At 56.7% G+C, this 10641-nt stretch overlaps 1 protein-coding gene across 1 annotated transcript; it reads left to right on the top strand.

Moving 5' to 3' along the window:
* The first annotated feature begins 1431 nt into the window (after positions 1-1431).
* Positions 1432-5977, top strand: ARSI (arylsulfatase family member I). The gene is made up of 2 exons (XM_071758874.1): positions 1432-2420; positions 3077-5977. The coding sequence occupies exons 1-2, from the start codon at positions 2101-2103 to the stop codon at positions 4476-4478; spliced, it is 1722 nt and encodes a 573-aa protein (XP_071614975.1). The 5' UTR covers positions 1432-2100; the 3' UTR covers positions 4479-5977.
* The last annotated feature ends 4664 nt before the right edge of the window (positions 5978-10641 follow it).

Genomic DNA, 10641 nt, shown 5'->3' with positions numbered 1-10641 from the left:
TACAACCCACCGCATGAATGCAGCAGCAAATCCAGGCACCTAAGAATTACTGGGCTCTGTTCCTGCTCCTCAGATGTGGGCTCCTGTTGCACCCTCTTTCACCCTCCAGCCCCAAACAAGACAGTAAATCAGCAGTCTGTGCTGCCTTAAACACACTTTCTCTGCCCCATCTCAACCTTGACCTCTCCAATTTCCTCTCTAACCTGTAATATTCATGCAAACCAACTGTTATTATTTTTTTGGAGAGAGCTGTGGATATAATTCCTGACCATAGCCTGTCTGTGGTCCAAGGAGCTTGGAGCATGGAGCCACGTGTATGGCACCACAGCTTGGGATGCCCCAGGTAGCTCAACGGGGGCACAGAGAGGTCTCCTCAGGCTGCAGGAATCCATCAGAAGCAGTGGAAGAGGACACAGGACCCAGGAGTTTGGGTTCCTGAACCACTCCCCATCTCTATTCCTCTTCAGTGAGGTCCAAATTTTTCCAAGAGGAAGGAATTATTCAAAACTAAGGACATCAGGGGAGAAGAGAGAAACGTGCAGGAGGAAGGGGAGGAGTGGGAAGGAGCGAGGGGAAGGGACAAGAGGAATGAGTGGAAGAAATGAGTGATGAAGCCCTGGGGATTAAGCAAACTTTGCTAAAGGGCTCAACCTAGCCCTGCCAAGCTCTTCTGAGCAACCAGGGGGTCCCAACAGTGGGGAAAAGCACAAAAACCATCTATCTATCCCTGCCTCCTGCTCCTGTACCCCCACACCCCTCCCCATGCTCCTGCAACCCCTCCCAAGTCTCTGCTGAAACAGGCTCCCTATCCCTGCCCTGGGGAAAGTCGAGGGGGTGGGATGCGTGCCAGTGGGGATGGCTTCCTGCTGCCTGGGAGAGCTGGCGCTGCAAAAGCACTGATACAGCAGCAGCTCCCAGAACTCCCAAAAACTCCCCTGAAGAACTGGGGCACTGTCCCAGCACCCCCAGCTCAGATCACTACCCCCGTATTGTCAGAGATCTCCAGGTCACACCAAACCTGGCCTCTGGCTGGTTGTGGCCACAGCCAATATGAATGGCCCCTCCCTGCCTCAGTTTCCCCACCTGGAAAACAGGTACAGCAACCTCCACCCTAGTTTTTAGTGCTCTGCATGCCCTTGGGTGGTTTATTCAGCACCAGGAGTGTCCTGACAACTCTTTGCAGCTTGCCTTTGCCCAGTATTTATTTGGATGGTGACTCTGGCAGGGTGGGCAGCTGGCTCCAGCAATCCCTCCTGGGGCCCCAGCTGCTGGATGTTGGGGGGGCTTCAGCCGAGCGTCCCACCAAGGAGTTGTGGATCAAGCACCCCCCACGTCTCAGGGCAAGCAGGGAGGAAGCATCAGCAGCTGGAGGAATGCCACGCTGAGGACCCTGCATGCTCCGGGGCTTCCCTGCTTTTTCCTGGAGCCTCTGAGCTGGGAGGGGCCGAGCCTGCGGCGCCCCATAAACCTGGCGGCTTAGCCCACCTCCCGGGCAGCTGCTGGGACTCTGCCTTGGAGAGGAGGGTGGGAAAAGGAAAGGAAAGCTCTTCCGCGGAGGGTGAGGAGGAGAGTAAGCTCGGCACCTCTGGGCTTGGACTTTAGCACCCTCTTCCGCAGGAGTTTAAGGCAAAGGATCGTCGTATCCCGTCCGCACGGCCGGGCAGCAGAGGGCTGGGGCTCAGGAGAAGCCATCTACTTTCGACAGTGAGGTTTTTACAGAGCAGAGAGAAACACTTTTAACACCAGGGAGAAAACACCAAGAAGCCAGGAAGTGTTTCCAGCTCTCGGGACGCCTGGAGAGCGGCTGCGGGGCTGCGAGGAGCCCGTCCTGCCCCGCAGATGTGTGTGATTGGAGCGGAACGAGGGTTATTTTCTTTTCACTGAAAGAAAGCAACCCAGCCCCGGCGGATCAAGCTCTTTGTGCCTGTGCGGGTTGTGCCTTCATGGGAGCTGCTCCCGCGGAACGGGCTGCAGGGGCTTTGGGCACCATCCTCTAGGTCAGGGGGCTCTCCTGGAGGACGGGGAGACCTCCAGTTTCCGTGGTTCTGAGACGATGTCGGGACAGTAGCTCCCTTTGCAGGCAGTGCAGGGTGCTCCGGGATGGCTGTCTATGCCCTCACTGGCTTCTCGCTGGTCAGCCTGCTCAGCTTTGGCTACTTGTCCTGGGACTGGATGAAGCCCAGTTTGGTGGCTGACGTGGCCACAGACCCCATGGAGAAACCGCTGCCTCCAGCCTTCACCAGGCCACCCCACATCATCTTCATTCTGACTGATGACCAGGGCTACCATGACGTCGGGTATCACGGCTCAGATATCCAGACTCCAACGCTGGACAGGCTGGCAGCTGAGGGTGTTAAGCTGGAGAACTACTACATCCAGCCCATTTGCACCCCGTCCCGGAGCCAGCTGATAACCGGCAGGTAAGCCAGTGCCTACTCATACCCCACTCCTGTCCCTTCCTCAGCTCTGTGGAGCTTAACCCCAGCTCACCACTAGACAGATGCCCCAGTGTGTTGGCAGGTGATAGAGATCCTCCAGAGACAGGCGTCTAGCTGGCTTTCTCTATAAGAACTTTTTCTGCTGAGGAGTGGCCCCAGGGAGGTCTCTATGGATGTGGTCATCTACTGTCTGGGGGTGGTAGAGACCACTGAGGCTCAAGCAAAGGCCTCTCTTCTCTCCTGATCGTTCTCGAGGTGTTCCAGGCATCCAGGGATGATGAATGGGATGAATGGGCACACAGGTGGGCACTGCAAACCCACAGGGATTGCTTTGTTGTGTTGCCCAGCCACCTCCCCTGGGCTGCCAGCAGTGGGGACAGCTGCTGGTGGTATACTGGGAGAGAAGCTCAGTGTATTTTTTGGATTTCTGATGAGCATTTTCTTTTTATTTTTGCATCTGCTTTCGGTACTTTCAGATGGATGAGGAGCTCCCTTTCTCTGGCATAGAGCTTGCCCCATGGTATTGGGCTGGGTGACACAGAGCTCTGCATACATTCTCTGCACCTAAAATGCTATCGTGTCCCCATGCAGCACTATTCCCCATCACTGTTGATTCCTTCCTGGCTCTTTCCACACAGGTACCAGATCCACACGGGGCTGCAGCACTCCATCATCCGCCCTCGGCAGCCCAACTGCCTGCCCCTCGACCAGGTCACCCTGCCCCAGAAGCTGCAGGAAGCTGGCTACTCCACGCACATGGTGGGCAAGTGGCACCTCGGCTTCTACAAGAAGGAGTGCCTGCCCACCCGACGGGGCTTTGACACCTTCCTGGGCTCCCTGACAGGCAACGTGGACTACTACACCTATGACAACTGCGACGGGCCGGGTGTCTGCGGCTATGACCTGCACGAAGGGGAGGACGTGGCTTGGGACCAGAGTGGGAAATACTCCACCGTCCTCTACGCCCAGCGTGTCAGCAAGATCCTGGCATCCCGCAGCCCCAAGGAGCCCATCTTCATCTACGTGGCCTTCCAAGCAGTCCACACACCTCTGCAGTCACCCAAGGAGTACATCTACCGCTACCGCTCCATGGGCAACGTCGCTCGCCGCAAGTACGCAGCCATGGTGACCTGCATGGACGAGGCAGTGAAGAACATCACCTGGGCCCTCAAGAAGTATGGTTATTATGACAACAGTGTGATTGTGTTCTCCACTGACAATGGTGGGCAGACCTTCTCTGGGGGAAGCAATTGGCCGCTGCGGGGCCGCAAAGGGACATACTGGGAAGGGGGAGTCCGTGGCATCGGTTTTGTCCACAGTCCCCTCATCAAACGCAAGCGCCGGACCAGCTGGGCACTGGTTCACATCACGGACTGGTACCCAACTCTGGTCAACTTGGCCAGAGGCAACCTGAGCAATGTGCCAGGCTTGGATGGCTACAACGTCTGGCCTGCCATCAGTGAGGGCAAGGAGTCTCCACGAACCGAAATCCTGCATAACATCGACCCTCTGTACAACCATGCCAAGTATGGCTCCTTGGAGGATGGCTTTGGCATCTGGAACACGGCCGTGCAGGCCTCCATCCGGGTCGGGGAGTGGAAGCTTCTCACTGGTGACCCAGGGTACAGCGACTGGATCCCCCCACAAACCCTGACCAACTTCCCGGGGAGTTGGTGGAACCTGGAGCGTCTCACCGATGGCCTGAGGAAGTCTGTGTGGCTCTTCAACATCACTGCTGACCCCTACGAGCGCTATGATTTGTCAGAGCAGCGCCCAGATGTGGTCAGGACCCTCCTGACGAGGTTGGTGCACTACAACCGGACGGCCATCCCGGTGCGGTACCCTGCAGAGAACCCACGGGCTCACCCGGACTTCAACGGTGGTGCCTGGGGACCTTGGGCCAGCGAGGACGATGTGGAGGAGTGGGAAGGCATTGGAGAGCCCTCGAAGAGCAGGAACAAGAAGAAGAAGTGTAAGATCTGCAAGCTGCGCTCTTTCTTCCGCAAGCTGAACACCAGGCTCATGTCCAACCGCATCTGAGGGGAGGGAGACTCCCCCAGCATGGACCTGGCCTGGCCAGGATGGGGCTCTGGACAGCAGTGCTGTGGGATGGGGATATGGGAGAGGAATGGACAGGGAGGTGGCCAGCACCCTCTTGCTTTCCTTTTCTCCAGGGTTCACCCCAAAACACGTCTCCTCTCTGGCTGGACTGTTGGCAAAAGGGAGGTGGTCCCTGTGGGTGGGGAATGGTGATGCAGGCTCAGCCACACAGCTTGGCCATGGTGTAGAAGTCCTGTGAGCTGTGCTGGCCCATGCACAGCCTCTGGTGAAGACAGAGACCTTTCCTCAAGGATCCTGCAGCTGCTTGCAAGCTTTATCTGTTGGCCATGGTGAGGGCAGGAGGGAGCACGGGACTCTGGGGTGGTGGTGCCAGGGCCTGGCTGGTCCCTCACCATTCCCCTGTCCCTGCCTGCTCCTGGCTCTGCCTGCTGCCAGGCTTTGGTCTTGCTCTGGGAACTTGAGGGCCTCCCAAAACCCGAGACCATGACATTTTCCTGTTACAGTTTGTGGAAGGACAGATTCCTGACTGTGGATGTCAGACTTGAGACCACCAAGGCTGGACTCAGCCTTGCTGCTACAGGGGATTCATGTGGGGGCTTCTCCCCACTGCTGGCCCTGGGGTCTGGGAGCAGCCCTGATGAGGAGCCCATGGAGATGTGGTGGGATGCATTCAGAGGGCAGGTGATTCTCCACAGCCCCACATTTGGGAGCAAGTTTGTCCCAAGCTCTGAGGGACTCCACATGGGTGAGCCACCCAGCAGACACTTCCATCCATAATCCTACCTGGCCAGACCTACCATGTGCATGGTCATAGGCACCCATATTCCTCTCTCTGCATCCATCCCACCATCCAGCCACACCCACAGCCCCTTCCCAGTGCTCAGTCTGTCCCAGTCCCCACCTCCCTGCTGCTGCACCCAGGGCAGAAGGAAGATCTCAAGAAGATCTCTGCAGAGGCTGATGTGCTGCTCTGTAGCTGCAGGATGTCAAACCTGTGGAGGGGATGGGGGGGACAACTCCTCCCTGCTATCACCACAGGTGGGCACGGCTCTCCCAGCAGCTCCTGTCTGGGTGGGGAGGAAACATCTCCCCGTGGTCCAGCTGCCACGGGGAGCTGGCTCTGAGGTCCAGCAGCTCAGGGGCTGGGGTAGCCAGCAAAGCCCCAGGGGCCTTTGCTCCTTGGGCAGGCTGTGAGCAGTGTGTACGTGTGCTCAGAGGAGAGCTGGCGAGGATGAAAGAGGGTAAATAGCTCTAAAAGCGTTTTGGATGCAGGGTGCATTTCCATTTACACAATGTGTTTTACATTTCTCCCCACAGGTTTCTCTTGGTGCAGCATGTGTAGGCGAAGGCCCTGCTGTGAATTTTGAAAATAGTTATTTTTGTCTCTGGAAAATGAGGCCCGTTAGGACTTGTCAGCTCTTGGATGAGCAGTGTGGGCTTTTTTTTTTTTTCTTCTTCTTTTTTTTTTTTTTTTCTTTTTCTTTCCTCTCTCTCTCTCCCTTGCAAAATAACATTCATTTAAAATCTGTCATTGAAAGATGTGACAATTGGCAGCATGCACACTGAATACCTTTCAGTGCGCTTTCAAGCCCTGTGTGTGAGAGAGAGGGATGGGAATGGGAAGAGAAGGCAATGACACATTTGTGTTTCTTTTTTTTTTTTTTTTCCCTTCTTACTCTTAGTGGATTATTTGGGGGAATTGGGATTTTCTATAGAAACAAAGAGAAAAAAAAAAAAAAGAAAAGGAAAAAAGCTGGCAGCAAGGCAGACTAGAGGAGGCCTCTTGTTGCAGTGATGGGAAGGAGTCTGCAAAGCCAGAGTGTGGCAGTGTGTGTGCCAGTCCCATCCCATCCCATCCCATCCCATCAGCCCCCCTCATCCCTACAGGCACAGCCCTCACAGCAGCACCAGAGAGATTTTGGGGAGGATCTCAGCTCTGCCATCAGCCCTGAGATGCCCCAGCTCCATCCCCAGCTCCTGTAACAAGTGGATCCAAGGGGAGTCCTGGGAGGGTGCTGCACAGCTTCCACCTACCTCACCGGGACAGCTGTGTCCCCTGGACACCCCCCACCCTTGGGCAGTGGGTCTGGGTGTGAGGGGCTCAGGATGAGGCACGAGGGGGATGCCAGTGGAGCAAGAGCGTGGGGCTGGTCATGGGGGGGGTGTGTGTGACAAAGCTCAAGAAACAGCTTTAATTTTCATATTTATATAAACGCATCCAAGTTTAGTTCTTTTATTATTTTTTTCTTCAGAAATGGAAATTTCCATGAAAACATGTTTGATTTTTCTCCTTTCACTTTTACTAATATCCCCATGAAAAGGTCCGTCTGGTCTTGCTTAATTTCCAGTTTCCTGAGCAGCTGGGATGATGCTGGGTTTGCACCGCCATAGCCCTAGTGTTGAATCTGTGTTCCTCTTTTTTTTTTTTTCCCCCAATTAAACAGGTTGCATTATGAATTTTTTACAAAAAGAAACAGTTGAAGGAAAGTCTTAATACTTGACAACAAAGAAGCAGGAGCATCTCTGGGTGCTCAAGACAGCACTTGCCCTTCATGGCTGTGTCTGAATATTGGGCTGGGAAGGGGCTGGCTCCCCACCCCACCACTGCTCATTAATGGCCTCTGAGGGAAAATGTGCAGCAATGTGCCCAGATCCTGTGTTTTAACACCACTCAAGCTCCTTGGGAGTTCCTGTGAGCTCTGGGTGCTAAGGGGTTAATGTGGCTGGTGAGATGCCCAAGCCTGGAGCTCCCTGCCCAGCCCAGAAGAGATGTTTGCTGAGTGCTCTGCTTCCCAACTTCCCTTCCAAGAGCCACACTAGTCCAGGGCTTCTCCAGACCCTGGGTAAGGAGCTGGATGTGAGATGGGGTCCTGCAGACAGGATGGAGCAGGGGGATGCAACGGGGGCCAGCGGGGCTCTGAGCTGGGGGAGGGGGAGAGCAGGGTGGGATGGAGTGGCTGCCCCTGCTCTCTGGGGCTGATCCAGCTGGACCTGCCAGATGGAGGAAGTCAGGATGAGCTGGATGTAGTTGGGATGGAGATGGGGATGGGGATGTGTGGTCTTGCAGAGGTTCCTCCCCACCCAGAGCTAACATGCAATGGCTCCGTGGAGCCACATGGCACCTACTGGGGATCCCCAGTAGGGTCCCTGCCCACAGACCCTGGTGTCGGGGGTAGGGTGGCCTTGGGGACAGCCTGTCCCAGCGAGAAGCATTTTTTCATGGCTACAGGATCGAGTGCTGGGACCCCCAGGGACAGGGCACGTTTGCAAACACAACCCTAAATGTAAATCAGCTCTTCTCACCACGGTATTTATAAACCTTCCCTAAAAATAACCCCAAAATCAGCTTCCCGGAGGACAGCAACTGAGCAGCCCCCAGACCCCAGCTTGCATGTGAAACTGTCCCGGTAATTTTGGGATCTCAGCACTAGGTAATTCGCAGCCCCCCTGGTTTTGCATGCCTGGCACTGCCGCCAGCTCCCCGGGGCACCGTGCAAGCCCTGTCCCCTGGAGGTGAGGGGAGGGGGGGTGACAAGCCACAGCCCCCCGGGGACACTCTGGTCCTCCCCGAGCCCCGTGGGGCAGCTTCCCGTCTAGTGGGGGGTTTGGCATCAGACCTCATCCTGGGCCAGTCCCATGCTAGGATGGAGAAATATTTGCAGAAATATCTGCAGGCAGAGCTGCAGCAAGTGTGGGGAGAGCAGGAGGTATGAGTGGGGAGGAAGCCGGGTGACAGAGAGGAGCCACCGGGATGAAGGTCTCCATCAGGCGGCCACATACGAGCACGGCAGCAGGAGGACAGCTCGGGTCTCCAAAGCTCTGCAGGACGAACCTCGGAATGGCCGGGAACAGAGACAGCGGCTGGGAGAGACATGCAGAGAGGATCCTGACGCCCCTGGGAGGGGGTTGGGGCTGTTACCCTCCTCGGGGACCGGTGGGAGAGCCCCCAGCCCAGAGGGGGAAGGTGCCAGGCACCCCTTGAGTTGTCCCCAGGCTGCTCAGAGCGGAGTCTCTCAGCGGTTCCCTCTCGGGAAAACATCATCGGGAAAGCAGAACGTGTTCAGCACCCAGAAGCCTGACACCCCCACACCCTCAGAGAGAGAAAAATGCCGAGGAAAAGGAAAAAAAAAAAACCACCTGAAAAGAGAGTAGAGCAGGGGGGGAGAAACCCTTCCTGGAGAGCAGAGCCTGTGCCAGGCAGCAGAAACCTGGAGGGGAGGAAGGGCCCCGTCGGGGCTTTGTCACAGTCCCCTGCCCCAGAGGAGGGGTGTGGGGGTCTGGGTTCATCGGGGGCCCCGCGGGGAGGAAGGGACGGGTCTCTCCAAGCACGCCGAATCACGCGTGTGGGGCTGAATGAGTGGGGGCGGACAAGAGGAGGGGGCAGGTCACACTGCAGCACCCACGGGGACACGTTCCTTAGCGCAGGCAGCAGTGAGGGTCTCTGTGGATCCCCGGCGTGGGGGGCTCCCGCCTGACGGGCTCTTCTTCTAACCCTTCGGTTCTGGGGGGCTGCGGGGGTCTGGCAGCAAAAAGCCGGAGAAGGAGAGCCCTCCCCCCAGCATCCGGCTGCTCCGGCCCCCGCCGCAGCCTCCTGTCCTCCGGCACGGCCCCGGGGGTGGTGAGTGAAGCCCCCCTTTTGCGTGGGGGTGGGATGAGGAGGAGAGGTGCAGAGGCAGAGATGTTTTGGGGGGAACAACATATCCCCTAAGTAGAGCTGGTGCGTGTGCATTGCCTGCCTGATGGCACGGCCAGGGTGGGTCCGGAGGCCACCAGCCCTTGGGGACAGTGGCTCTGTCCTCGTGCCCATGGGTGGTAGCTGGGTCCTTTCTCTGTCACCAGGACCACAGGGTCACCTCTTGCTGGGCCATGCAGGAGCAGAAGGCTGGATGTGGGGACACAAGGTGGGGATGAAGGTGGTGCAATTAATGGAAAAGCCATTAGACCTTTCTCCTCCTCCTCCTCTTCTTCCTCACTCCACCACTTGCTGTCCTCCTCCACTTCCACCTCCTTTCTTCTCTCCCTCTCTCTGCTCCTCCTCTCTCTTCTCTCAGAGATTTTCCCCTATTTTTGTCTGGTTAGAGCCTTTTCTTTTCCTTTTAACCCTTCCATAGCAGCCTGGAAGGGAACTCAATCCATCTCAGCTGCCAAAGGCAATGCCCTCCTGGCCGGTGGTAGGAGTTCCCTTTCCAGGGGGCCGTGGGCTTTGGGGATTTTTTGCTGCTGCAAAACCATTCAGAAACGGGGCAAAAGCTTAGAAGAAAGCTCAGAAGGCAGAAGGGTGCAAAGGATGGAGGAGAGGGTGCTGTCTGCCCAGTGTGTGCTGCCAGGGGTGCTGGCAGCAAGGTGGGCTCAGAGGGAAAGCACTCTCCTGTGCTCTTGGACCTCATCACTTCACTTTTATTGCCCTTTTTTTTTTTTTGGTTCTTTTTTATGTCAAACACAACAGAGGGGTGGCTCAGCAGCAAAAAGCCCAAGGAGGAGGGGGGTAGGTCTTCCTCCTACTCCCACCCTGAAATCCCTCCTTTCCACCCTGGCTTGGGCACTGCAGAGATACAGCAGCTGAGGACACACCACTTTTTCTCCCCTTTAGCTGTACCAAACTGCTTGCCCCATGCCAGGGGGGCACCCATGGAGTCTGCTCCCCTGGCAGCCCTGAGGGGAACCCAGGGGCAGAGGGGGGAGCAGGGAGCAGCTTCAGCCCTTCCATGTAGGGCAATCAGGCCCAGGCCCCCAGGAGAATCTGGGGACCTGGGGACCTGCCATGGTTTCTCTACCTTCTCCTGACACACTTCTGCTCCATCTGCTCCAACTCTCCACATTGTGACCCCCTGCCCTGCAGCCCCCCAGGACACAAGGGATGCTGCTGCAGGCACCAACAGGGCCTGGATTTTGGGGAAGGTGGGGGGGAAGCAGTTGCCAGGGTGACAGCATCCTCCTGCAACATGGAAACTACGGTTTCCATGGAAACCCTTTTTGCCCCAATTATTCTACCACAGCCACATCCTTTCGTTTTTCTTTAATATTTGCTTTTTAGCCTTCCCCCCACTCCACAGCAGGAAGGTGACCCCTGGACAGCCCCCGGGGCTGGGTCCCCAGCAGGGCCCTGGTCCCCATGGGCGGGTGGAGGGTTTGGGAAGCAGTT

This window comes from Heliangelus exortis, chromosome 15 (genome assembly GCF_036169615.1).
Source record: "Heliangelus exortis chromosome 15, bHelExo1.hap1, whole genome shotgun sequence".
In the NCBI taxonomy this organism is placed as follows: Eukaryota; Metazoa; Chordata; class Aves; order Apodiformes; family Trochilidae; genus Heliangelus; species Heliangelus exortis.
The sequence above is the reverse complement of the archived record's forward strand: the minus strand, read 5'-3'. Positions and strand labels throughout refer to the sequence as shown.